The sequence below is a fragment of the Elgaria multicarinata genome, chromosome 2, assembly GCF_023053635.1.
Source record: "Elgaria multicarinata webbii isolate HBS135686 ecotype San Diego chromosome 2, rElgMul1.1.pri, whole genome shotgun sequence".
NCBI lineage: Eukaryota > Metazoa > Chordata > Lepidosauria > Squamata > Anguidae > Elgaria > Elgaria multicarinata.
The window spans coordinates 43,876,985-43,904,172 of record NC_086172.1 but is presented as its reverse complement, the minus strand read 5'-3'; the positions used below and the strand labels follow the sequence as shown (position 1 = coordinate 43,904,172).

At 40.0% G+C, this 27,188-nt stretch overlaps 1 protein-coding gene across 1 annotated transcript; it reads right to left on the bottom strand.

The window, feature by feature from the left end:
* Nucleotides 1-1,650: 1,650 nt before the first annotated feature.
* Nucleotides 1,651-26,261, bottom strand: FASTKD1 (FAST kinase domains 1). Its single transcript, XM_063116423.1, has 15 exons — nucleotides 26,183-26,261; nucleotides 22,518-22,997; nucleotides 20,504-20,572; nucleotides 19,036-19,161; nucleotides 16,911-17,309; nucleotides 14,945-15,055; nucleotides 14,391-14,522; nucleotides 12,753-13,239; nucleotides 11,044-11,158; nucleotides 8,482-8,610; nucleotides 5,572-5,703; nucleotides 5,204-5,317; nucleotides 4,088-4,229; nucleotides 2,791-2,905; nucleotides 1,651-1,802 (listed from the first exon to the last, which is right to left on the bottom strand). Exons 2-15 carry the CDS (start codon nucleotides 22,850-22,852, stop codon nucleotides 1,713-1,715), a joined length of 2,496 nt encoding a protein of 831 aa, XP_062972493.1. The 5' UTR covers nucleotides 22,853-22,997; nucleotides 26,183-26,261; the 3' UTR covers nucleotides 1,651-1,712.
* Nucleotides 26,262-27,188: the final 927 nt, after the last annotated feature.

Here is a 27,188-nt window from a genome sequence, read left to right as displayed (position 1 = left end):
CTTTCAAATTTTCATAAAAGCTTTTCAAAACTGAAAGTTCAGGACAAACTGAATTTGAGATTTGAAAAATGCAAAAACCTGCAAATGACAGATTTATCCATTCATAACTCAATTTGGGGGGAAAGAAAAGCCAGCAGTTACTCGGTTCTGTCTTTTGCATTCTTCAGATTTAATGGGTCTCTTGTGTTTGCCTTCTCTTCTAAAGGAAAGAGAGACGGTGCACAGAACGGAATCTGGCTAAACAAACACCTTCATATGTTTGAGCCATAAACCCCTGCAGCCATTTCCTTTCCCCGCCGGAACAGCTGCTTTTTCTACTACAGCTAGTCTTCAAACAGTAGGCTGCTTCTTCCTTTTCCTTAGTTGTTCTACACCAGGGGTTATGTAACACATCATATCACTGAGGTGCCAGTTCTACATTTTTAAAAACAGAATTGCACTACTATATTAAGTGCAGAAAAAAAGTTTCAATATAAACTTAACCCAGTGTATTCTTTTTTAAAAAACACCACCACCACTTTTTTTGTGGGGGGGGGGAGAGGATTACTAGGTAATTTGTGAGGCACTTTTAACATTTGAAAGCACTGTATAAATGCTAAATATTTAGGCATTTTTTCTCTGTATTATACAGTCCTGGGTTTCTCCCAATTCCTGTTAGTTCTCCTTCTACATTTCAAAGCACAGCCCTCCCTCACCAGTACCACAGGGCTACATTCCCCTATGACAACTTCCTCTCTCCTGCACCTGTTAAATTTTCCTGGTTTGTCTCTGTACCAGCGCTATTCCCTCTGAACTTCCATCTCTGCTACTCCATTTTATTTCTCGCTACTTTTAAAAGTATTTGGTGAACCAGGCCATGCACAACTCTCAAACCTGACTGATTCCATGTGTTAAGGCAGGCAGCTACCTCAAGGATCGGGGGTAGATTTCACAACAGCTTCTTCTAACCCTAATATAACTGGGATCCTTACTGGATCAGAAGCACAGGTGCAGATCAGATATACATTCAAATGTAGATTCTCTTGATCTGTATTGCACCGGTTTCCATAAATGTGCATTTGAATACGCAGGCCCATGCAAGAGTCTGGCGCAACTAATCATTCCAATAACTACTGCTGGATCAAGGTATTAAGTGTTGATGCTACAGTGCCGGAAAAAACAGCTGCAATTGTACGTTCTTCAATTTAGATGTTTTAATTTTTCAAACATTTTTGTGCTACCAAATGTGTACTTTGTGTCTTTTTCAAAGTCTCAGCTGACCTGTGATAGCAATAGTTAGAATTAATATGAATTTCAAGTTTGCCATGTATCTTTTTAGCCTTCTGTGAATAGAAATTAGACTTTGAGTTCAGCAACAAATTCACCAAAGCCCTAGGCCCCAATCCAGCTGTAATCATGTACCTTGTGGCACCAGATTCCCATCTACACCAGAAGACTTATCCCATTATATCAAAAGATATCCAGATGAACATCACAACGGCAACTCAAACATGCATTCAGCATAGATGGGGTGTGTGAGCCTGCTTCTGCACACGGATTGCCCTTGCTTGCTTAGGGCACTAGTGTGTGTTTTGATGCCCCCTTAATGTGATCCATTTTACAGATATTTCACTGAAACTGTCATAAGGCTGAAAATATTTAATGTTCCATGATAAAAAATCCATATAAAAATAGCTTCTCATGATTGTATGCCTTTCTCCACATGGCAATAATTAATCTCTTTCGAAAATTTTCTTGTTTAGATATTCTATCCATGCATCCTTTGATGAAAGTTCCATGGAATTCCATTCAAAATGAGGGATCTGAAAGAAAATAACATTATTTAAAAAGGAGTATTTATTTTGTACAAGAATCTAGAGCTTTGGTCCAATGATGTGGCTACTTTTAGATTTGATTGCAACTCTTCAAGGAGGGAGAGAATATTTATGTGAGACTTTGACCCAGTCCAAAGGGAGCTATAGCCTAAGTCAGATGGGGAAGCTGTTGAGTCAGGCCCAGCCATGGGAAGCCAAGCCTTTGAGAACTGTTCTACAGGCCTCCCACTGGCTTACAAAGCGGGAAGGGGTGAGCCGCAGGACACTGATGCAGTCTATCTTCCACAGCTGGGAGACATGACCTTGAAGGAGACCCTGCTTCTCGAACACGGACATCTTCCATGGGAGCAGGGTGGCAGCAGGAGGTCTCTGAAGGAGACGGGGTTTCAGGGGTGTCTCCTTTGCTGCATAGGCAGCAAGAGAGGCTGCATCAGAGGAGTCTGGTGAGATGCAGAAACTGCCTAGGAACCAGGTTTCCCTGCCAGTATGGAATGTTCGGGAATATGGAATGTTTGCAGGCACTCCTCTGTATTTACAGAGCAACCAGTAGTCAACTTTGCTGAAAACCCCATATTAGTAACTTGGAAAGCTTCCTGCTTACACTGGAACTGTGAACTTACTGGGATCTGAACCAAGGGCTGGTTGCCTGTTTTTACTGTGAAACTCATGAACCGATTCTTGTCAATGAGCTCCACTGTAATCTGTAAACAGCGGATGCTTACTGGGCCTGTAAGGTTCATAGCTAATTACTGGGATTACCGCAATAAAAGGTGAACCGCCCAGAGAACTTCGGTTATTGGGTGGTATAAAAATGTAATAAATAAATAAATAAAAATAAATAAATAATTTTTACTAAGACTTGTGCCTCACCTCCGGAAAGACTGACAACAAGAAACTTTCCATAAATAATAGTGGTATTTTCTCAGATAATTCTGCAATTCTATTCAATATTTACAAAATATAGCAGACACTATACCTGGACAACCTGGTAACCGAGAATCTCCAAATGTCTCTTTTTCATGGCAGTTTCTCCTTTGGGATGATTTGAGTTTTTGCAAAAGGCTTTTGAATCGAGAAATTCCACTGCAATTCTGAATAAAATACAATCCAGAGTATTGACCTTCATACAGGCACACACCACACACACACACACACACACACACACACACACACACACACAGCCAAACATAACATAAACTACTGTCCATATACTTTATAATTCGAACATTGGGCTGCCATTAAAATTAGCCATGTGGTTTAAAAATGTTCTAGTTAGACAATTTTCATCTAATCCTACAATAATTTAGCAGGTGTCATATGCCCTAAACTGGTTTTGAATTACTTCTAATTTAACATTCTTCAACAGTAAACATGTAGACATTAAAATCTAGCTTGTAAAATCTAATATTAAAATGTATAATATTTTGATTGACATCTTTTGTGGCTCAAATGAAGGTTTAAGGATAACACGGAGAAAGATATAGGTGAACTTATATTATTAAGAGATTGGGAGTATGTCTTGAATAATTGATTATTTCAGCTATCACCTTTAAAACTTCACCCCATATATAAAATATGTTCTCTTTGTTGGAAAGGCTACGAATGTATTGGGTCGTACTACCATATGTGATAAAATGGTAATATTAAAATCTTTTGAATTCAGGTCTATGCTGATGTAAGAAAAGTTGTATGTTATGATTTAATTCCAAAACCAAAGTTATCTTTCCCAATATTTGATGGGAGTCTGAGTGACTTGCTTCACAAGGAATTTGCCATTTTTCTTTTGATGGCACATTTAGAAACTGCTCATAAATGGGGAGGAAAATAAACCACTTATGCTTGCTCAGGGATACACAAGGGTATAGGACTTGGCCTCAATGGACAAATGATTGAAAAAGTACGGGTGTCTGCTGGACAAACATAAGTGGACTCATGTATTGATAGTTTATATTTATTTCATATATAAAAATAATTCTTTATTAAAGTTTTCCTTAAGTAAACAAAGATCTTTTTTGGAATGTTTGATTTCTGTATGAATTTTGTATGGTTGTTATTTCTATGGAGTCCTATTTTAATTTATGGCAATGTTCAATTTTGGTTATAATATATTTATTGCATTTTCGGGTCTTCTTTAGATTTAGGAGTGAGTGGAGTTAGGGGAATACAATGGGATTGACCACATCTCCCTGAATTTGTACTCACAAAGCTAGTGTAAACCAGTATGAAGGGGATGAAATAGTGAATGTACAACCACATAGAAAATACACAATAACCTCTGAGCTCCTGGTGGTAGCTCTTTCCTTGCCGGGAACTGGCTATCTTGGCCCCAGTTAACTCTCTTCAAGTCAGCCATGACAACATTCTGGCCCATATATGGAAGGGGCTTCTTGTTTTTATCAAGAATACATTCGAAGTCTGAAAGACAAGAATTATCACTCTTGTTAATTGACAAAGTGTATGATTTAGCATTTGTAGCAGCTATTTTAAAATGAAAATTACACCTTAAGATTTGTCACAATAGGAAGTGAATGTTTGCAATCAGGCATAGCGCTTCAAATCCCATAAAGTAAATTTTCCTATGTCAAGGAATTAAAAAAGTAATTTTTCACAGGTAGAGCCATCCTTAACAACACTTTCTCCAGTTGGGAATACCAGTCAAGTTGTCCATCATACGTACTCCTCCTCAAGCCGTTTCTCAGCTGGAGAGCTGTTTTCACCATCAGCCACTATAGCCAATAACCCTAACCAGCTTGTCCCTTTGACTAATTCTTCAATGAACCCTTCATTTATCTGAGATAAATAGGGTTATGAAACCTCTGAATTCACCAGCTACTAAAAACTGGACAGCTCTCTGGTACATTGAAACGAATGAATGTGCATCACCCAATCTTGCACCGACCACTTTACAAATCCCAGACCTATGAGTAGACAATGACCCAGACAACACACTAAGCCACTGTGGTTAAGCATTTTGAGTTAAACATTATGGCTTAGCGTGTTGTGTGAACCATTCTTAACCATGATGGGTACATAACCACGGTTTAAACACATTCACTAATCGTTTGCTACAAAAGGGTTAGTGGCCATGGCTTAGCATGTCATCCAATGGCTGTACTTTTTTTTTACTCAGAGGGGGGCCTTGATTGCATTACTCCGAACCCATGACTAAACTTTCTATTTTGGAATCTGGCAGGATGGAATGGTAAATTTAATGATTTAGATATCTTCACTTTCTCAACCAGTTTTAAAATTATATCTTTAAAGGAGACTTGGTTGTTGGAGATAAGCCCACATCTCTTGTATTCCCCAAGTCCATGGATTGGTAATAATGTTTAGGAGAAGCTCCCCATGAAGCTCTGAACCAAAAAGGAGTTAAATTAAACACTCACCGATTCCATAGTAGTAAGGGGTGAGTACAGACACATTGACAAAATGTCTTCCTCCCAAAATTTCTCCCAGCAGTCTGTGTATCTGCTGTTGCAACGCACTGAGATTATCATTGCCTGGGGGAAAAGCAAAACAGGAACAATATCTTACATTATTAGAGACCATATGCATCTTTCCCCAGCATTTTTTAAAAACTCATATAGTTCGCCACAGCAAGTATGTCCATGCTGACAAGGGAGACTTGTACCTAATTGATGAACAGGCCAACTTTCCATTTTTGCAATTTTCTGAGTAGAAATAAGCAGGACTCTATAAGATCTTTATATGGAATATTTACAATATTAATGGCCCTTAATAGTTTAATGCTCACTTTTGTGCTGCAGCTGCTGGAAGTAGCGCTCATGAAACCATGGAATTTGGAGCTCTGGGCACTCCAAACAGACTGCTCGGTTCAGCTCCATCAGCCGTAAGCGGACCTTCCTGTTTAAGGCATCTGATAGTGCTGATTCCAAATAATGAAGGAAAAACAAACAACATTTAGAACACAGTTTGCCCAAGAAGACATCTGCCAGCATTCTGTAGAACTAGTGGGGGAAGAGCTTCCTTATCTTTGTTCCTCTCTCTCTGTCTCTGTCTCTGTCTCTCTCTTTAAGCTTGTTCAGAAAACTCACTAGCCATGGTTAGGCTGCTAACCCTTTTGCAGCAAATGGTTAGTGACCATGTTTAACCCATGGTTATGTAGTCACCATGCTTAGGAATGGTTCACACAACACACTAAGTCATAATGTTTATCTCAAAATGCTTAACCACCATGGCTTAGTGTGTCGTCTGAACAGGGTCTCTGTCTCTCTCTCAATCAATCTCAGGGAGGGAAAAGGAGGAGAACTACTGCTCTGCCTGGCTGCTGTTGACGCAAAGGACAAATGTCTTCTTCACAAGGATAGTCGCAAGAGTCAAAGGCAGGGATTAGAGACGTTTTTCCTCTCAGGCAGAGGGCACAAGAGAGATTAAAGTTAGCAAGTAAGAGTGGAATTCTATGTACTTGGAAGTAAGTCCTATTGAATAAACTGGGTCTTATATCTGAGCAAACACATGACCACATGCTATTATTCATATGAGGGAATGAATGTCTGAACCAGACCAAAAGTTGTAGCTGAACAGACAAAATTAAACAGCCAATTTTAGCTTAACTTTTAAAAAATAAATTTTTCATTTAAGTTTCAAAGAAACTCAATAGAACCACGGAGTGTTTCAATGAGCCAGTTTTAGAGAAATTATCCATTGGCACTGCCTAATAAATCTCTCCGAATATTTCTATGACACTGAGGGGTCTGTGGCTGTGGTCGAATGTGAGAAATTTGTGCCATATTTGTGCCAAAATTACTCTCTGCCACAGGGTTGCATAATATCCTCAACTCTTTAGATGGTTGTTCCATTAGTGCGAAATCCCAGGGTTCTTTGGCAGCTTTCCACACTGTGGCTATTTCAGTTCTATTTGCACTCCACAAAAGGCATTTCTTTATAGAGTAAGTTTTTATTATTATTTTCTCCCATATATAAGAACAACAGTCCGAGTCCTGGAGTTGTCTGTATATTTCACCCTGTAATTTCACTGGCACACTGGAAAACCCTAGACAGAATCTCTGAATTGTTGGACAACCCTACCAAATGTGCATAAAAAATAATAATAATAAAATTAATAATAATAATAATAATAATAATAATAATAATATATTTCTTACCCGCCTCTCCATTTTGATCGAGGCGGGGAGCAATAGTAAGTATAAAATACATAAAATACTGATTAAAAACATAGTATACATTGTTAAAACATCCTAAAAAACATACTAAAAGCATACTAAAAGCATACTAAAATTCCACTGGATAGGCCTGCCAGATGAGATCAGTCTTTATAGCTTTCTTAAATGCGAAAAGACTGTTAAATTGACGAATCTCCTCCAGCAGGCCATTCCACAGTCTGGGATCAGCAGAAGGTCCTCTGGGTAACAATTGTTAATCTAGTTTTTGCTAGCTGAAGTAGATTTTTCCCAGAGGACCTGAGTGTGCGGGGTAGATTGTACATGAGAAGGCGATCCCGCAGGTAGCCTGGACCCAAACCACGTAGGGCTTTCAAGGTAATAACCAACACTTTATACTTTGCCTGGAAACTAATTGGCAGCCAGTGAAGAAATTTTAAAACTGGTGTAATGTGGTCATCCCTAGGTGTACCGGTGATCAGCCTGGCTGCCATATTTTGAAATGGTTGAAGTTTCTGAACTAAGCACAAAGGTAGTCCTATGTAGAGCGCATTCTTCACTAGGTTGGATTGGGGTGGGGAGGATCACACATTCAAGACATAGTACAGCCTGGATCAGGTTTTACTTTCTTTCTGTAACATGGTTGAGGAATGATGTGTGAAAGGTTGAGATCTCATTTTTAATTAAAAAAACTTTTTTAAAAAGTATTTAAAAATATTTTTCTATTTTTGTGTTTTATCATCTTAGCCCCTGCAATATACTATATTGTCCCACTCCCTGAAATGTGATACTATATTTATGCTGTGTTGGCATGTTTATTATATTTATAGGGTTGACTTTATTTATATTACCATAATTATTACTATAAGATGTCTAAAGACATTTATTTGATAAGGTGTTCAAGAAATTTAATAAATAGAGTGAATAATAAACTATCAGGAGCAAAGAAACATCCTGCTTAGCCCATTTTTAGATGTTGATGATGACCCCATTCAGAAGACACCTTAAACCACAGCTTTAACCATAGTGAATTAAGCAAAAAGCAAAAAGCCTTATTCACTGTGGTTAAAGCCATGGTTTAAGGTGTCTTCTGAACACAGCCTGGCTTTCTAGCTTAACCACTGTGGTTACAGCCATGGTTTAAGGTGTCTTCTGAGTGGACCCAATATAAGTTATCTCAAGACTCACTCAATTCTGAAAAGAGCTTACTTTCACTGCAAATGAGTACTCTCAAAAAGACACACTCCAGACCTTCAATATATATGGGAGTGAGAGTTTCTGACAGTACAATCCTACACATGTTTACTCACAAGTAAATCCCACTGAGTTTAATGGCAAATGTACATTATTTGGGGGTCATCTTCTGATCTTTATTCCCCAGTGGCTGAAGAATATAGTAGTGCCTTAGAATACAGTTGGCCATCCCTGTTGCAAGCAAATGAAAAACTGTTCACATTTACAATATGTAAGAGTATTCCCAATCCCATGCAACATTTAAAAGGTGCACAGTAACTATCACTTACTTTCAAGTTGGGCATCCAGTTTGGCTAGGAATTCAATGTTAAAGATAGCCTTTATCACATTCTCTGGAAAGTACTCGGTAACAGCCAAAGAAAAACCAAGTAGCACAAGAAGATGCGGCTCAAAACAATCTGTATAAAATAAATATGTTGATGCATGCTTTTAGTGACATTGTTCATTTATTTTGCAGACATAGCAAAACAGATGGGAACCTTGAACTCTCCACTAAGAAAATCAAATTGCTTACTCAATATCATGCTGCTTCTCAAAACCTAGATATTTGGACGAAAAATTGGTGGGGAAGGACAGGAGGAACAAATGGAGGAAGGATATAAAGTTTGGGGACAGGTGGGTTGGAAAACAGTGGTCCTGAAGCCCTATTTAATTTTCCATCTCTCCCCATTTAAGAAGCGCTAATGTGGATCAGACCAAGGGTCCATCTAGTTCAGCTCTCTGTTCACACAGCGGCCCACCAGCTGTCAAGCAGAGACCTACAAGCAGGACACAAGTGAAACAGCCCCCTCCAGCCCCCCACATGTTCTTACTGCCTCTGATAATGGAGGTAGCACATACTGCCATCAGGATGATGATGATTCATTACATTTACATACTGCCCCATAGCCGAAGCTCTCTAGGCAGTTTACAAAGATTAAAAGACTGAACATTAAAAATCAATATACAAAATTTAAAAGCATAAAAACATAAAACAGCTAACAAAACATAAAAACAGCAATTGATAGCCTTCTCCTCCAGGAATTTATCCAACCAACCCCCCCTTTAAAGCCATGGCCATCACTACATCTTGTGGTAGCAAATTCCATAGTTTAATTTTAAGAACGTAAGAAGAGCCTGAGGTTTCTGTAGGCACTGCCCACATGTTCCCTAAAGCTATGCAGTTACTTTTCTCCCAAATGACAGAGGAGCCTCACAATATTTACTTCTGCAGCTTCACTGCTGCTCCTTTTGTCTTTATTGTGAGTGAGTACATGTTAGAACTGACACATCTGTCAGCAGCAAGCAAGTTCATTGACTGGAAATGTGCATATTAAGCTGACCGCTTACACTGGTATAGCCTAAGTAGTTTTAATGGGCCTAAAACAGAGGAAATGACCATTGACTTACAAAGTCTGTTTTTTTGCCCATCACCTTTTCATTACCCTGTTCTGCTGACAAGCCATAAAACCATTTCCGCTGACATGTTAATTGAACATTTGGATCCTGACAGGTTCCAGCCAACACGGGTGAGGAAAGCAACAAGTCTGACTTCCATTATTGCTGGCTGGAACTTTAAGGATTACCAGAAGTCTTTTGCGTGGATTATAACCGGAAGTGCAAAACAGCCATGATTAATCCCCAGAAATGATGGAAATTTAACATAAATGAACAAACAAACACAAAGCTGCTAACCTAACGCCCATGAACAATTCATCAAGGCCATTATAACAGACATATTGAAAAGATTTCTTGGGAGACAGATCATTGCTACAGCGCAGAAATCAGAAGCGAAGTGCTGAGCCAGAAGAACACTCTAGATATTACTGCCAAACTCCTAATTAACAGAATAGTGTGCCCCCTTGACTTGGATTAAGTTTCACCAGTTGATCAAAATGTGAAGGTAAAACAATTCATGTGGCTCCTTCAACTGTTCCATGATTCCTCAGTGTTTTTCCCCCAGTTCTTTTTTCAAACTTTATATTTATTGAGAAACTTTCCAGAGATGTGAACCATGTTTTCTAGCATGTACAATGGCTGGAGAAATACTGCAAGAGAAAGATAATTAACTCATCTCTGTGAAGTGTTTGCCATCAGTCCCCAGCCTGCACATTGCTGGGGAAAGGTCTCTCTGCAGCTGGGTAACCTTCATGGAAGGAAGTGCTGGAGGGCAAATATTGCAGCCCTAAAAACTGATCCCATTAATGATACAGCAATAAAAAGCATATTTTCATGTTCTCGACCTTTACATTTGTTTGGAGAGAGAGGACAGATCCTCTACCCACATTCTCTCCAGCGTGAGAAAATCACCACTAGTGCTGAGGCTACTCCCACGCTTCCGTTCACCCAATCCTTGCCTGCCAACCTCTTCTCCGTGCATTGCCATGTCTTGTAAAGCTGTGTGATCGGGCCTTCCCACAGCGTGAATGGCACATTTGCAGTGGCAGCTTCTCTGCAACACAGGGTAACTTCGTAAGCACCCTCTCAGGAAACAATAACATATAATGTAACCTTAAAACTCCGTTATTTTATTTTTATTTTATCAGCAGGAGATACATTTCCACGATTCATTTTCAATGTGCTCTTGCTTAGCTTTGTAGCTATTTTGAAAGATTCAGAAAGGAGCATTTCACTGCTCACCATTTCAAATTCACTCTGCCTACTGATGTTTCAAAAGGTTGGAACGGTCCCCGCTGGGAAACAAACAATAGAAGGCTCTGAACATTATATTAGAGAGAGGGAGAGAAAGAAACACAAGGGTTTGACATTGCATTCTCCTCATGCACTGCTAATCTGCACCTTGGGTAAGGTAAAAATATTAACTGACAGTTGTCTCCTCATGATGAACTTACCTAAGTCAGAGCTGAGGTGTCCAATGCAAGCCTCAAAAAACTCCTCACTTTGGGGAGGCTCATAATTTAGAATACCAAAGGGAAGGAGAAGAGAATAAGTTCCTGATTTGTAAATCTAGAGAAAGGGGGTGGGGGAGAGACAGAGCGTGTGAGCATTCATCACATATGCTCGCCGGACTTGTAAATCATTCAAAAAGCAAAGAAACCTAAGGAGATGGTCCGAGAGTGCAACAGCTGTCTATCACCCTAGTTTTCAGTGCCAAGTTTGTGGATATCTGCAAACAGGTGAAGGCAGCTCATTCTGTGCCATTCACCTCATCATTCAGTGACAGGCAACTATTTCAATACAATGGCCATGAGATAGGCAGTGGAAGGTTTAATGTAAGAATTACATAAGTCACAAACTATGGCCTGCTTTCACAGGCAATGTTTATTCAGTTTCATTTTTGTTGTCGCTAAATTAAGGTTGCTCACAAATTTGGAAATGGCCGTTAATGAGTCCATAAAGGGGCAATCCCTTGCAAATTTACGCAGCAGGAAGGCCTACAACTGCCAGCATGCCTCAGCTAGCTGGTTGGGGCATGCTAGGAGTTGTAGGCCTTTTCTTTCTGTCTAAACTTGCATAGGATTGCACCCTCTTTGCATGGATGCCAGGATTCCACGTAGGGAAAATCTGAGAGCAAACATCACATTTCCACCTTCATCTTCTGCTCCTCTCTTAGAGCGTAATGAGTTAAATGGCTTTCTGTCAGCAGTGAGAGGAGCAGCAGACAAGGAAGCACACAGGCCGAAAGCCAGCTCCTGATCTCACTCAGAGTAGAATCTAAATGTCTGAGGAATGTCTAAACAGGCCCTATATCTAGGCTAGAGGTACAAAACTTCAGGCGCAGGAATTAAATTCTGGACGAGCTGAAGTTTCTAAATACTTTTCAAAGGCTGCCCCACAAAGAACATGCTACAGTAGTCCAAACAGGATGTAAGTAAGGCATGTGTCACTGTGATAAAATCTGACATATCCAGAAATGGTGCCGTTAGCTCACTAGCCTTAGCTGTGTAAATACACTCTTGGCCATTGTCAAAACCTGAGCATCCAGAAGTACACCCAAACTGAAAACTGGAGTTTTCAAGGAAAGGGCAACCATATAAAAGACAGGTTGAATCCCTATTCCCTGATCTGTCATTTGACTGACCAGAAGCACCTCTGCCTTCTCTGGATTAAGCTTCAAGTTGTTTGCCTTTATCCTGTCTATTATCAACATCAAGAGAAATACTTTTCTTTCCCAGTCCCTTGATTTTGCAGCACTTTTCAAAGGAGCAACATCGTCAACCAAACAAAAACTAGGGAACTAGCTGACACCAGCATGAATAATACCTGACACTTGGAACCAAATGTTTTGGCCTACAACTCCCATCATCCCTCACTATTGGCTGCAGTGATTAGGGCGGTTGGGAGTTGTACGCCAAAGCATTTGGAGGACCATACATTGCCTATTTCGGGTCTACACCAATTGGCAGTGGGTTTCTAGGATTTCTGGCAGGAGCCTTTCTCAGCCCTACCTGGAGATGCTGGGAATTGAACATGGGACCTTCTGCATGCAAAGTGGATGCCTCTACCACTGTACTACAGCCTTTCCCCAATGGAACATTTCATGCTGCTGCTGCTGCTATCATTTTCAAGGGGAGATAAAACGATAATGTGTCATTAGTACCTTATCGATATGCTCAACGGTAACAGCAGCTATTCTATCAAGTAAGGGAGGACAGAGGTAGGTGGTTTTGATGATGAAGGATGAAAAATCTAGCACATTCGCCCATGTGATTTGGTCTATCAAGCGCTGAAAAGCAATCATGGTTTGTTCAAGAAGCATTTCTTCAAACGATTCTCCAGATATAAATTTCAGTTCCTCTAACAGAAGATCCAGATCATTGGCTTTTTGAAGTCTCTCAAATGCACAATGGTTAACTTTTTGCAGAAGTTTCCCATACAGCCCAGAAGACCTTTGCTGATTTGACTGGTCTCGTCGAACCCATTTCATGATGGCTGTGGCAAAGGAATTCAAGTCACTCAGGCTGCACTGAGGCAAGACGGCCTCAATGCGAGTGGCTACCACCTCATCCATGTGAGAAGAAGGAAGTATGGAGAGGCAACGAGTTAGCATAGAAATATCAACAGGGATGACGTTAACTTGTAAACAGCTGGAATTGTAAAACAAAAAAAGAAATCCATCAGTGATGAGTAATAAAAAATGCATAGAACACAAATATCGTGGGCATATTCGCTTGAAAGGAAATCCCATTGATATCAATTTTTGTGACTCACCCAGAGAGCTTCGGCTACTGGGCGGTATAAAAATAAAATAAATAAATAAAAAATCAATGGAATCTAAGACCACCATCTCTCACCCTGATGTTGGAAAATAGGATTGAATACCACAAGGTGGGCCAGAATGATTTTGTACCCTGATCTAATTCACTTATATTTCTTTTCCAATAAGTTTAGCTACATGCAATATCAAGCTTTGAACAAATTATGAAAATTAAAACTGTATCCTAATAAAAAGAACTTTTAATCTATTAATCCTATGAATTTTAGCTGATTAATGTATCAATTAAATCTGCATATAGCTAAAAACAATATACCTGAAGCAAGAAGCACATTTTTATAGTTTTTAGTTGAGCCACATGTGTAGTACTGAGCATCATCTTAGAAGTGAGGCATGACCGTCTCTTTAAGATGTTTGCAGTTTTGATCAGCATTTGTATTGCTGTTGCTGCTGCTGCTGTTATTATTATTATTAATAATAGTAATAGTAATCCTCATCATCATCAACTAACATGTTAATCAGTTAAATATTGTAGCCCTAATGAAAATATATTATAAAAGCAGTACAACTAGTATGCCTCTGCTGAGAGAAGGCATCTGTCAGTAGAGGCAGGCTGTTTTTGGCAATTTCCCCTCCTTTTTGCACCCCCTTTGTTCCTTCAACAAAAGCTGCTCCAAAAAGCTGGGGGATCATCCAGGGCAAATATTTGGGGGGGGGGGGCGTGGGCGGGCTGCAAGAATCACCAAAAATCACTACTCCCCTTCCCATCTCAACTTGTTCCATCTATGAACACCTGCCATCAATGGAGGCACACTAATTTGGTACCATCTGAAAGGGCTAAAATTATAATTAAAAATGTTTGTATATACTACCTGAATAAAACAGTATTAAAACTTCACCAGTGACTGAATGGGAATGCCATGTATGCTATTTTGGATTATAGCATGTTAGGAAAGTGGGACAGAAATGTCATAAATAAAATGCTTTATGGAATAGATTTGCTGATCAAATGTACTTTCTTACCCAATTAGCAATCTTTGTAATTTAGAGTAAAGATCAGGATTGGGGCAACGTAGCAAGGCTATGGACTGTGACACCTTGGCCAGCTCAACTGGTCTGTACCTATCCAAGTATTTATGAAGGAGAGAAGTAATCCTGAAACCAAAAACAGTGGAGGTTAAATTTCAGAATAAAATCATTACAAATCATAATGAGGGTTGCTTTCAGAAACTATCCCAGATTCTGATCCCAAGATGTACATATAACAATTACAAGATGGATCCTAAATCCATGAAATGCACAGTGAGAAGTTACACCATGATCCTAAGCACACACTTGGATGCAAGTTCTTCTAAAATCAATGGGCCTTGCTTCCAATAAGTGTGTTCAGGACGGTGTGTTTAGGACAGTGGTAAGCCAATGGTATACCACATAGTACATGCATTTCCAGTCTTCTATCTCAACCATCTTTAGACTAAGAGAAGTAACAGAATTTCCACTTGCTCTGTTCTAAACAGGCAGAAAAGGGGAGTTACTAAAAGTGAGAACAGTATTGCCGTTTTGTACTGAAGGTTTACTTTTGAATCAGCTGTGAATTTCTGCATCCCGTTTCTTGCATCGCTTCCACCACTGCTAATGTTTGGTGATGGTCAAATTCATCTGCTATTAGTAGAGCAGTTTCAATTAACCTAAAAAAGAAAAAAAAAAACCATATACATATATATTGCATGTTTCCAGCTCTTCTTCCGTATAGGGGTGGACATAGTTGTTTATACTGTTCTTAGTTCAAAACAGGAAGGAAGTTTTTTTAAAGTATGTTTTTAAGCATTTACAGTGATGATATGGTTTCTCTACTAACAACCACACAGGCAAAAATACATGTGCCTTGCCCCAGATACAATAAAGTGCACTCACACCATTCTAAGGCCTGCATGTGAGATGACAGGAAAAGCATGTGGCACATCTCAGACAAATACACTTTCATTCCTGGATTAACAAGGGGGAAATTGGGAACCATAGCTCCTGTTATTCTATAGGGAACAGTGATCTTTGCTCTCATTCTTTGGGCAAATCAAGACTTTTAAGAATCCTTGTTTAATAGGGAGTGCAGAAAGAGGACCCAGTTCATATGTCATGGTATGCAACAATAGGTTATTATCAATCAATTATTATCAATATACCTTTATTGGCATAATAATTCACCCACTGGGCTCCGAAATGTGTGCTGGCTGCCATTTTGAATATGAAAGCCATGGTAGGGCACACTGTGGTTCGTTGAGATGTGTGAACCCAGGTGCTGTGTGCTATTTGAGGGTTAAACAAACTTCAGATAACCCATGGGTTATCTGACAGTTGCTTAATCCACAATGCCCAGGTTCACATCACACAAGCAGCTGTGGCGTGTCCTGTCATGGCTTGCATATTCAAAATGGTGGATGGTGCACGTCCCACATCCCCACAGGTGAATTAACCCATGGTGGCTTATTGTGATGTGGGAACCAGCCCAATATCTGCATGCTGAGATACTATCCACATATGGAATTTTCAATAAGATGCTGACCCTGTTCTAACGGATAAAGAAAATAGGAAAATGAGATGGTGCATTTTGGTTCTATGCTATTAATGGGATCCATGGAGCCATGTTGGCAATTCCTAGCCCTTGAAGGTGTGCATCAGGGCTTCACTTCCTCAGTGTAGCTCTTGAAGGACCTCCAGTTTTTTTAAGATTTCAGGGCAACCAAAACCCTGCGCACACATCCCTTTGGATCTTAGCAAGGATCTTTTGTTGCCTTTCTCCAAGAGCATCCTTTCCCTATACTACTTCAGTGGGTAGTATGGTCCTGGCAGTTCCACATGCACCTATGTCTCAATTGGAGTCCACCCAGAGAAGAGCCTTCAGTTCTTTGGAACACCCGGCCTCTGGAGCTCAGACACTGTGTTGCTTCCAGCACCACCTGAAAACAGCTCTATTCCAGGAATCCTTCCTTGGAGTACTTGGAAGTTTACTAGGGCTCCTCAGTGAGAAAACCAGCCAAGGTTTCTATTGGCATTCTGGTTTTAATATGGTAAATTATTCCTTTTCTCTTTTTACTGTTTTACCTGTTAATGTTCACCACTCCAGAATCTGTTTAGATCTAGAGCAGTATATTAATGTTATAATAAATAGCATCCAATGGTACTCCTACACAGAGCAGACCCATTGAAGTCAATGCACCTGGCCTACAAAGAACTTCTATTGGATACGGCCCAGTATTTGATCCCCATGGATTGAGAGAAAACAGGAAAATGGCAAAATGGGAGGGAAGAACTCTACCGCATGGATGCAATCTACTTTCCTTGAGTTGGGGTAATAACATGCAAGAAAGCAGGTATTTCACCATTTATAGCTAACTCAGTTACACTTCAGTTTCCTTTTGCTAGATTACAGCCTATACCTATAATTCATCAATAGCAATAGTCTTCAGAGAAACTGCTGAAAGATCCACTAATTTTAGAGAAATATGCATGCATATATACATCAAATTAGCCAGTAGGGAAACTTACTGCTCTCTGATCTCTGGTGCTGCCATTGGTGTTAGAGTAACAAACAGCCGAGAGAAGCTCAAAGGATCATTGCAATCATCCATAATTTCCATCAGTTTTTGTTTCGCCATTAATCTAAATTCAGTGTTGTTGAATTGTAATGACTGGTATAGTCCAAGAATTATAGCCACATGCTCAATATCTAGCTGCATTACATTCTGGACGAAAACCTTGTTACATTTATCCAGCAATGGGCGATACAGTAGTTTGACATTTCGGAGAAACTGTACAAATCGCCTGGCATGATTCAAGGAGATGGGTTGCATAGTGTCCAAAGCCAACTCTGCCTTTTGTATCAACCGATCTCGGAAAGTCTGTGAGATAACACCAGATATGCTGACCATAAAAACGGACAAGATCCTAAAATTTTTAAAAGATATTATGAGTCAAGAAACTTAATATTTAAGAAGGCTGCATTAAAAATAAATAAAAGGAAAGGATGTGGTAGGTGGACTTTTGGGAAGGATGTGACCAAGTGCCTTCCTTTGACAATCTACCTGAAATCCAACACAGAGATCACCGCCCCTCCCCCGCCCGCCAAAAAAAGTGTGTGTGTCAACGGGAAGAGGAGCTCTACTGCATGCACGCTGAAACAGGCAAACATTCAAAAAAAATGTCAAGCAAACATGTTCTTTTAAAAATAATTAAAATTTGCTTGATTCTTTTAGAATGCTAACAAAATTTCAGTGTTTGCAAGCAAAACAATTGAGATACTTCCTTCACATTTGAGAGCGACAGAGGCCCTGTTCTGAAGACACCTTCAATCTCTAGGTGGTGGACATCTGTAACCAGCTTTGCAGTTGATACAATTTGAAGCCAGCGGAGAGTAGTCTGAGGGACAGAGTTACACAGCTGTCCCGTCACCCTGCTGTGGGGCAGCCCTCCACAGGGGAATGGATGGACTGTGGAGGGTCTCTTTACTTGGGGGGGATAAAGGGGCCATGCCTAAGGGCGCAAGCAAGTGTGGCTTTGCTCACATGGGGTAGGCATAATGTGTCCATCTCTGACAACTGGGAAAGGCTAGCACTGGTTGAAAGCTTTGCTGTATCAAACTGAGAGCCATGCAAAGCCAGGTATGATCACTAGTTATCATATAAAAGCCCAAACAATTTATTTGTCAGTAACAGGGGAAACAGACTGATTTAAATATACAGCTTAGAGTTTGAATCCATAGGTACAATAAACAGTTAAAAATGTCTCCACAATGAATTCATTAATTTAAGAAGGCTTCTATCGAGTGTACCTGTTGCTTGTTTTTTTTTTAAAAAAAACCTGTGTTCTGCAATTTAACTATACAATAAGAGGCCTAAACAGGTGTGTGTACCTGTCAGGCTCTACTCCTTCTCAGGGACACCTGTGCTGCACACTGGATTTTATCCAATCCCCCTTCAAATGCCACTACCTGTGATATCCCCCTAATCAGTGGTCCTTATCTCTCAGGTCCCACACCTGGACTTACTTTCTATGAGGGTTTCAGCCCACTGCTGCTGGCCCTGTCTCGCCTTTACTCTATTAGGCTCCACAGCACCACAGCCCAGCATCTAATGTAATGCATCTAATGCTTTTTTAACTCATGTTTTGGCAATGCCCCGTAGTTGCCCCTTTTTGGGAGGAGGTTATAATAAGGATGAACTTTGTACTGAAATAATCTATAATATGGAACAATGTGCATACCTTCCTAAATTACCTACCAGCATCTTGAAAGTTAACAAATGGTCAACGCAGATTGTTAGGGACCATGTGTTAACTTTCAGGGACCTTATGACAGCTAAAAGACTTATACTATCACATTGGAAGGACAAATCCACACCTCCCATATGGATCGAGGACCTGATAATATTATCAACTTTTGAATGGTGTTATATAGATGCAACTTGCAAGTGGATAAATATACAGATATCTGGACTGCTTTTCTTGAAATCTTTGCATAACTCTCTCCCTTTTTTTTAAATGAACGATACATATGATGGAAAATGATGATAATCTTATATACGTAATGTATGTCCCCCCCCCCCAATTTTCACAATGTATTTCTGTTCTCTTTTGTTGATATTCACAATAAATAAATAAATAAAACTAAAATTACCTTGCATCCTGTATGGAATCCAAGTTCTTATTCACAATATCAGCAATCTGACCCATGAGAGGACTATTGTATATTTTTTGGTCATGCAGACATATTGCAAATTTAGATAGCGCAAAAAGGCTCATTCTGTGAGGATACAAAAGAAAATCCCAGTACTGTACCCAAAGCTTTAAATTCGTATACACAAAGCATGGTCATTTTAAGCATTTATCCATATGCCAGAGAAATTCTTGAGGAGTACACTGCTTACGTACATTATTCATTAATAAACCTTGTAGCCATCACTTGGTAACTACAAAATGTAAAATTATATTTACTTAGCAATTAGATAACCTCTTCCATTCACCTCAGATCTTCTGGAGCTACTAAATTGATAACTCGCTACCTTTTAACTTGAACATGTCTGAAAGTCGGCATATAAATAATTTTAGATAAATCTCTAGATGCAGACTATTACTTTTGCTCTGTGTCAGATAGATGCTTACATCTGTTATTTTCAATAGGGTATACATTTTCTTACTTGCTGTATTCTTCCTCCCTTCCATTTTATACAGCTTCACATACACAGCCAGGAATAAGCACAGATGTTGCTCAGTCATCTTGCGCTGGTTCTGGAATATCTCCCACTGAACTAGAACCAGATCCAGGGGATTGGCACAAGAGAAACAGGGAACACGTTTTCCCAAACGGTGCTTGCAATTTACTCGAGCACTGAGCTATACTAAATATCCGCAAGTCCTATTCAGCTGTTAGTCGGGCGCTGCTAATCTGGATTTTTGAGTTTGTAGATCTTGTGTGCTTTAACTCCCACAAGGAAAACCAGACTGAAGAAGAGGTTATTTGCTTCAATAAATCTTTATGGAGCCTGATATAAACTCCTTTAAAGCTAAGTTATCCATCTCAGTCAATTAGAATTCTTTAAGATCCCTCCTCCACCTCCGGAAGAAGCTAAAATGTCTTCTCTCTAGAAGAGAGAGTGAGCAACCGATGGACTCTGCCCAGAAAATTCCTTATTTACACACAATATAAATGGGAATTATGTTCGAAGAATACATCTTATTTATTAACACCTCTTATTAATCCACTGTGATGTGCTAATTTCTCCGCAAGAGCAATCTGTTAAACTCTAGAGAACAAACCACAAACTCTATACCCTGTGGCTGTTTTCCAGGTTTCAGTAAATACACAATTGGAGCCTAAAATTACAATTCAAAATCTATCCCGAGCCAACAACTGGACTGGTTGATTCTTCTCTTTTAGTACAATGGTCCTCAGTGCAAATTTAACTTGACCCACAATGTCAGTTTCAGACTTCTGACTGTATAGCTCTTTGAAAAGAAAGAGAAAGTGGTTTACAATTCTTTAAAAACATTCCAGATTGCCAGTACTAATCTTGTAAGAGCTTTTATAAACATGAGCTACTAAGCTTTCAACGTATATGAGAAAGAACAACCATAAGTGTACTTGCCCATCTAATCTTTTCCAGCCTTCTATGACGAGCTCTTCTACTAGAGAATCATGGGCTTCAACTTTGAACCTTCAGAAAGACCAAAAGACAAGTCAAATAGCTCTGTATAGTGATTTTAACCTACTTGACAGGGAACGGAAGAGAAACGATAGAATCAGAAACTTTGCACAAATAGCACATTGATAGAATGTATTTTGTACCTATTGAACACTTCCCTTATGGGTTTTGGGATATCTTTCACAACTATCCATGGATCAATGCCTGGAACTGTACAAGGTAGGCTCTCTCTTTTCCTTCAAAACCCATTTTTGTTTCAAAGGCTTTGACTTAACCCCTGAAATTCCCAATCCTATTGTAACCATTTATTTTTATTTATTTATTTATTACATTTTTATACCGCCCAATAGCCGAAGCTCTCTGGGCGGTTCACAAAAATTAAAACCATCATAAAACAACCAACAAGTTAAAAACACAAATACAAAATACAATATAAAAAGCACAACCAGGATAAAACCACGCAGCAAAATTGATATAAGGTTAAAATACAGGGTTAAAACAGTATAATTTAAATTTAAGTTAAAATTAAGTGTTAAAATACTGAGAGAATAAAAAGGTCTTCAGCTGGCGACGAAAGGAGTACAGTGTAGGCGCCAGGCGGACCTCTCTGGGGAGCTCATTCCACAACCGGGGTGCCACAGCGGAGAAAGCCCTCCTCCTAGTAGCCACCTGCCTCACTTCCTTTGGCAGGGGCTCACGAAGAAGGGCCCCTGTAGATGATCTTAAGGTCCGGGTAGGTACATATGGGAGGAGGCGTTCCTTCAAATAACCTGGCCCCAAACCGTTTAGGGCTTTAAATGTCAATACCAGCACTTTGAATCGGGCCCGGACCTGGACTGGCAGCCAATGAAGCTGGAAAAGGACTGGCGTAATGTGATCTCGCCGGCCAGTCCCTGTTAGTAAGCTTGCTGCCCTGTTTAGTACCAGCTGAAGTTTCCGGACCGTTTTCAAAGGCAGCCCCACATATAACGCATTACAGTAATCCAAACGAGAGGTTATCAGAGCATGGATAACTGTAGCTAGGCTATCACTGTCCAGATAAGGGCGCAGGATCAACCATGCTTAAATATGTGTAACTGCATTTGCTCACGTTCAACTACTGATTTTCTTGTCTCTCCTGCCTGTATTACTGTGGCCTCTTCCATTGTTCTGTTTCAGGGGTGGGTAAAATATGGCCTGTGGACCACATGCAGTAACCATTGCCCCCCAAATCCATTAAAAAAATATCCCTCTCCAAAAATGATGTCTTTGCCCAAAGGCTCAAAATGAGCTTATGCAAGCTAATTTTGACTCTTTTAGTTTTCCGTAGTGGCTATGGGTGCCCTTAAAATTATTATTATTATTATTTATTTATATAGCACCATCAATGTACATGGTGCTGTACAGAGTAAACAAAAATTAAATTATTTTTCTTTTTCTTTTTCAGCACCTGTGGGTGTGTGTGTCCCGTGAGGAGTGAAGATGTTCTATATGTTTGGAGCAGAACCACGGGGAACAGCTGGAGCTGTTTGATGTTGCTGCTGCAGTAGAAATCTTTGCTTTTGTGAAGGCTCAGGGTGGTATCCAATTTTGCCGTTCCACCAAAGGCAGGGTTGGGGGACTCTCGAGAGCAGATTTGGGGTGCATCTGGTGGGGGGGGGGGCTGCAGGCAAGAAAAGGATGTGGAAGTACCGTTGTGTAAGTGGACTTCCAGTTGTGTGAGGGTAACATCAAAACCTGAGTTTCCCTCCCTGCATTTGACTTTAGTAAGTTACACAATACCACAGTTTACAAACATCTGCTGAAACCTGACAGTGATTTCATCGGCTTTTATGAGATCAGCACAGACGTTGAGACTCATTCCTAGATCATACCTTCTTTTTAAAAAATTAAAATTAAAAAAGAAACATACTTCCACTTTTTAAAACCACAGATTAATAAATTTGATCTCATTACATGTCAATCTCACACTGCTTACCTGAGTACATTGTACAGCATGTCCACTAATGCTTCATTATCCATATATTCTATCTTGTTTTCTGCTAAAATGCGAAGTATAAGAAACTGTGAGTGATTTTTCACATAATCAATATTTCTCAGGAAACTAGGCTTCTTCTTTTGAAACTGCCAAAGGATATGAATGGCACTTCCCACGTGTTTTTCAGTGAGTTTAGTTTTGTTCTTTCCAACAAGATCGAATACTTGATCCTCATTTGTGCAGTTACTGAGCTGGCTCAACAAGGGGTCACTGCTCAAAGTATGACACTGGCAACACCTCAGTGCAAATGGATAAAAACGTCTTATGCAAAGCATTTTGTCACTTTTGTGGCCTTCTTTTAAGTGTGTCCAGAATGTGGTTTTCGTCCTTCACTGCTGATCATCAGTAAACCACGTGCTAATGAAAAGGTACAGCATTTAGATATAGACACGCTTGCTTTTCTTGTATTCTTTGAAGTTCCTGTGTGGAGTAGAAAGGAATTCTGAAGTATCAGTCAGTAGCAGCAGCAATTTAAAATAATTAGTCCAAGTAAGTCCATAAAAGCGATTGACCCACAACACTTTGACTGGCCTGCCTCCCTATATCAGTCCGTTATAGAACATCAGTGGCTCATAGGAAGCTGCCTTATATTGTCAGACCATTGGTCCATCCAGCCCAATATTGTCACCACTGACTAGCAGCAGCTTTCCTGGGTTTCAGTCGGGGTTTTTCCAGTCCTACCAAGAGATGGCAGGAATCAAACCTGGGACCTTCTGCATGCAAAGTGGGGTACTATGGAGCTATGGCCCCCTCCCCTTTCTTCTGGTAAACATCTTTCTTCCAGCAAACAATGGTTTCATTCAGCAAAAACAAGTTGCAGGGGCTTGCATACTCTTCCCGTCTCCTGATCCTCCTGCACAGCTATGAGAAGGAGTTTTTAAGCTTTTGGTTCCATGTTAGATTAAGCACAGCTTGTTATAATGTCTGAACCCGGACAAACAGCACCTAATCTTAACAATGGCCAGCCCAACCTCCCACCTGCTTCTTCCTGCAGGAAGCCTCCACTGGATCCCAATTCCCTCTGTGAACTGAAGGAACCTTTCCCTATGTGGAATGGCAAGTCCAGATCCAAACATTATTTGTAATTTGAACATCAGAACAATTCCTTTTTCTGTAGTATGTAAAGCAAAATGGCAAACAAGGTCTATTATATTTACCTGTATTTATTTATTTGTAAATCAATATATTTAAATTCCTATACTTAACAATAACTAGATCTATATCTGGGGAAGGATACATTGGTCTCCATGCTTAAATTTACTCTAACAAGCAGTTCAATTGAGTATTTTTACAGAGCCTTGATGATTAACTATAACTGTAGTCCTTTCAACTATAATTGCAACTCACATGAGGAAAATGTTGATTTCATGATTTCCTTAAATAAACAAAAATATACTGCCTGAAAATAAAAATCTAGTATGCACACGGACATCTATGGTACTTACAACTATGATACACAGATGAATGAGTCACTGTTGGGAAACAGAACAATAGTTTTGGACCTTAGGCGCCAACTCAAGCTTTAAAGAAATAAAGAAATTGCAGCCTATCCAAAATCCCATATAGACATGCATGTATGTGCAAAATACGTGTATGTCCTCAGGTCCACTGATCTCTCTGACCCATCTCCTGTAGTTACTCAGTGCTAATGGATTCTATTCATTAACAGGGCTAAGGGTTCACTGTCTTCAAGCTCCTGTTGGTTAGGTCCCCATTTCACTCCCAGGTAAATGACAGCAGGAGAGAGGGAGGAGAATGAATGACACCTTCAGCCTAAGGATGAAGTTCTTTACAATTAGTTTTGGTAGCCAGGATCTAAAGTAGTAGAAAAGCCAGATCCATAGCAATCCCTAGCTACTCCTTCTTCTCCTCTTCACCCACTCTACCTTTCCATATGCCAGCCTTCTCCCAAACAGCCTCCTTGTACCACAGTCTTTCACTCAGGCAGCTACCAACACTGCTGCGACATAAGCAAAGGGCAGAAAAAGCTTGGTATACCCCTGTGTCTTTTGCTAACATTGTAACTGTCTCCATGAAAACAGGGTTGTGGGTGTTCTACAGATGGGGGTGAAGGAAATGATTGCATTTTCCCCTTTCTATATTGTACTCCAACGGTGACATCTACAGATTTGGAGTACTGTCAGTGCAATCCTATATGTAACTGAAAATAAGTACCATTGTTAGTTCCCAGGCAAGTAGGCATAGGATTGCAGCTTAAACGTCCAATCCTATACATAGTTCTTGGGAGTAAGCACTATTAGGCTGAGTTCGGATGACACACGAATCAACGGTTGTTTCCCATTCTGTTCCTATTACACACACACACACCAGTTGATTAGCGTGTCGTCCAAACACAGCCTTAGAGTGGGACTTACTCTAGGATTGCACTGTAAGTTGGTTGTCATTCTGACTTCAAAATAACTACCTGCAGGGGGAAACTGTCAGATGAACAAGCCAATTTGAACATGTGAATTATACATAAGTGGGCATTCTGATGTAATGTTGCACTGTGTCCTAAATCTGTATTGTCCAAATGGAGCCAGTGTATAAAGAACATTTTTCTAACTCTCTTTCTTCATTCTATAGCATAGATTGGCCTTGTATTAAAATCTATGAAGTGAGACACAGGCTGAGTTTGGGTTGATTTCCATTTTGTTCCTATTACACCCCCACACCCCCACTGATTAGCATGTCATCCGAACTCAGCCACACAGTCGAAGGCTGGGTACAACTGTCTTATATACACTGCTGAGGCACAATAGAGATGATGAGAGTTGTAGTCCAATGCATATAAAGGGCACTAGGTATATTGGTGTATGTATTAAGGATGTATTAGGCTAACAGACTTTTACCATCCTTCGGAGAAAGCCAACCAAAGAATAATATAAATTATCTGAGGACTATGCAGTTCTATTTCCTACTTCAGATATGTTACTTAGAAATCTTAAAGTGCCTTCTTGATTTGAAATAGACTTTGTAATTTAACAGGGGAAAGTCCTGTGGCTAGACAAATGTATTTTGTCCTGCTAAAAAGCTGATTCATAGCTGGGTGGGTCATGTTTTATTATTTTGGTTCAGTTTTACTTCAAAATTGAGTGTTACTTTTACACTTCCACTCCCACAACTGTTCAGAAGGAAACACATCATAAAGATAGTGTGGCTCAGTCTTCCCCAACCTAGTGCCCTCCAGATGTTTTAGACTACAATACCCAGGACTCCTAACCATGCTGGCTGGGGCAGATGGGAGTTGTAGTCTCAAACATTTTGAGGGAACCAAGTCGGGGAAGGCCAGTGTAACTCCTTTCCGACTTCAAGTTCTAAGAGGAAAATTCCAAGTTAGATAGGTTTAGAATATGAACCAAGACCTTCCAACAAACTCAATATCATTAAAATGTGTCTTTTAAAAACGTTTAAGACAGTAATGAGAATCCACTCATATTCCATAAAGAGAATATGGAGGCTCCATCTCAATCCTTATAAAAATAAACAAAAACCTCCACCGCGTACAAAAGCCATGTCGGAACAAGACCATCCGCAGCGTTCATGTCCTTAGGACAGAAAGAGGAAGTGAACCCAGCTCTATCTTTAACATCGGTATATCTTACCGTGGCATCACTGCAGCTATGAAGATCAGCAACTGGCTGACCTCCCTATTAAACAGCCTGAATCCTCCCCTTTCTTGGGTTTGAGAAGTATTCACCAGGAGCACGTCGAGCGCAGGCACGCGTGACTTTTACAGACCATCCGACCATGCTGCTTATTGGCAAAGCAGGCGCCGCTCACCAACTACGTTGCCGGGCTCCTCCTTTGAACCCACATGGTGAGAGATCGTCACCTCTGGTTTTGCTCCAGTCTCGAATTTTCCCACCTACAAAGAAGGGATAGATAAAACGATGCATGCGTCTAAAGTATCCAATCCCCATCCGACTGCTTTCTAAATGAACATACACAAGAGTACTTACGACCCGCTCCGCAGCTTCCGCCTGCAACAACAGGGTTCGGTTTCTGGTTGAAGAAACTGGGACTACATTTCCCAGTATGCTCTATTTATAATCTCGTTGCCTCTTGGGAGTTGTAGTCTTTAAAATGTAAGACCTTTGTGCCTTGCAAATTTAGAATCCGGTTTTATTGGGGTAACACTGTTTGGTGGGGTAAAAAATAGCTAGCTGCTTAAATAAACGTACTAGTTGGCATATCTACAACATAAACTGGTTTATTAAGAATTGTCTCTCGAAAGGATCTGTGAAGAAGGTGGGGAATCTCTAAGAGTGGTATACAATTTTGCAGAGATGCTGCGAGGATCCTTTTTTCCCATGTGTGGATATTATTTGTGTGTGATAAGTTATCGTTGATAATACTTGCAAAATTGCAAAGAATTAAATCCCTCTAGACTACACCCATGTGTTTACTTACATAGTGAAAATTAAAGTTTATACTCTATAAGAGAAAAAAGAAATGAACAGTGTAATCCTATGCATGTCTACTCACAAGTAAGGGAAAGGAAAGGAACCTCTCCTGCAAGCACTGAGTCATTACTGACTCTTGGAGGGACGCCAGCTTTCGTTGACGTTTTCTTGGCAGGCCTTATAGCGGGGTGGTTTGCCCTTGCCT

Coding starts and splice junctions, on each gene's coding strand:
- FASTKD1 (XM_063116423.1), bottom strand. CDS start 22,852: ATGCTTTGCATAAGACGTTTTTATCCATTTGCACTGAGGTGTTGCCAG. Junction 20,573..22,517: donor ATGCTGTACAATGTACTCAG/GTAAGCAGTGTG, acceptor GTCTTTCTGAAG/GTTCAAAGTTGAAGCCCATG. Junction 11,159..12,752: donor CCGTTGAGCATATCGATAAG/GTACTAATGACA, acceptor CCCTTTCTCTAG/ATTTACAAATCAGGAACTTA.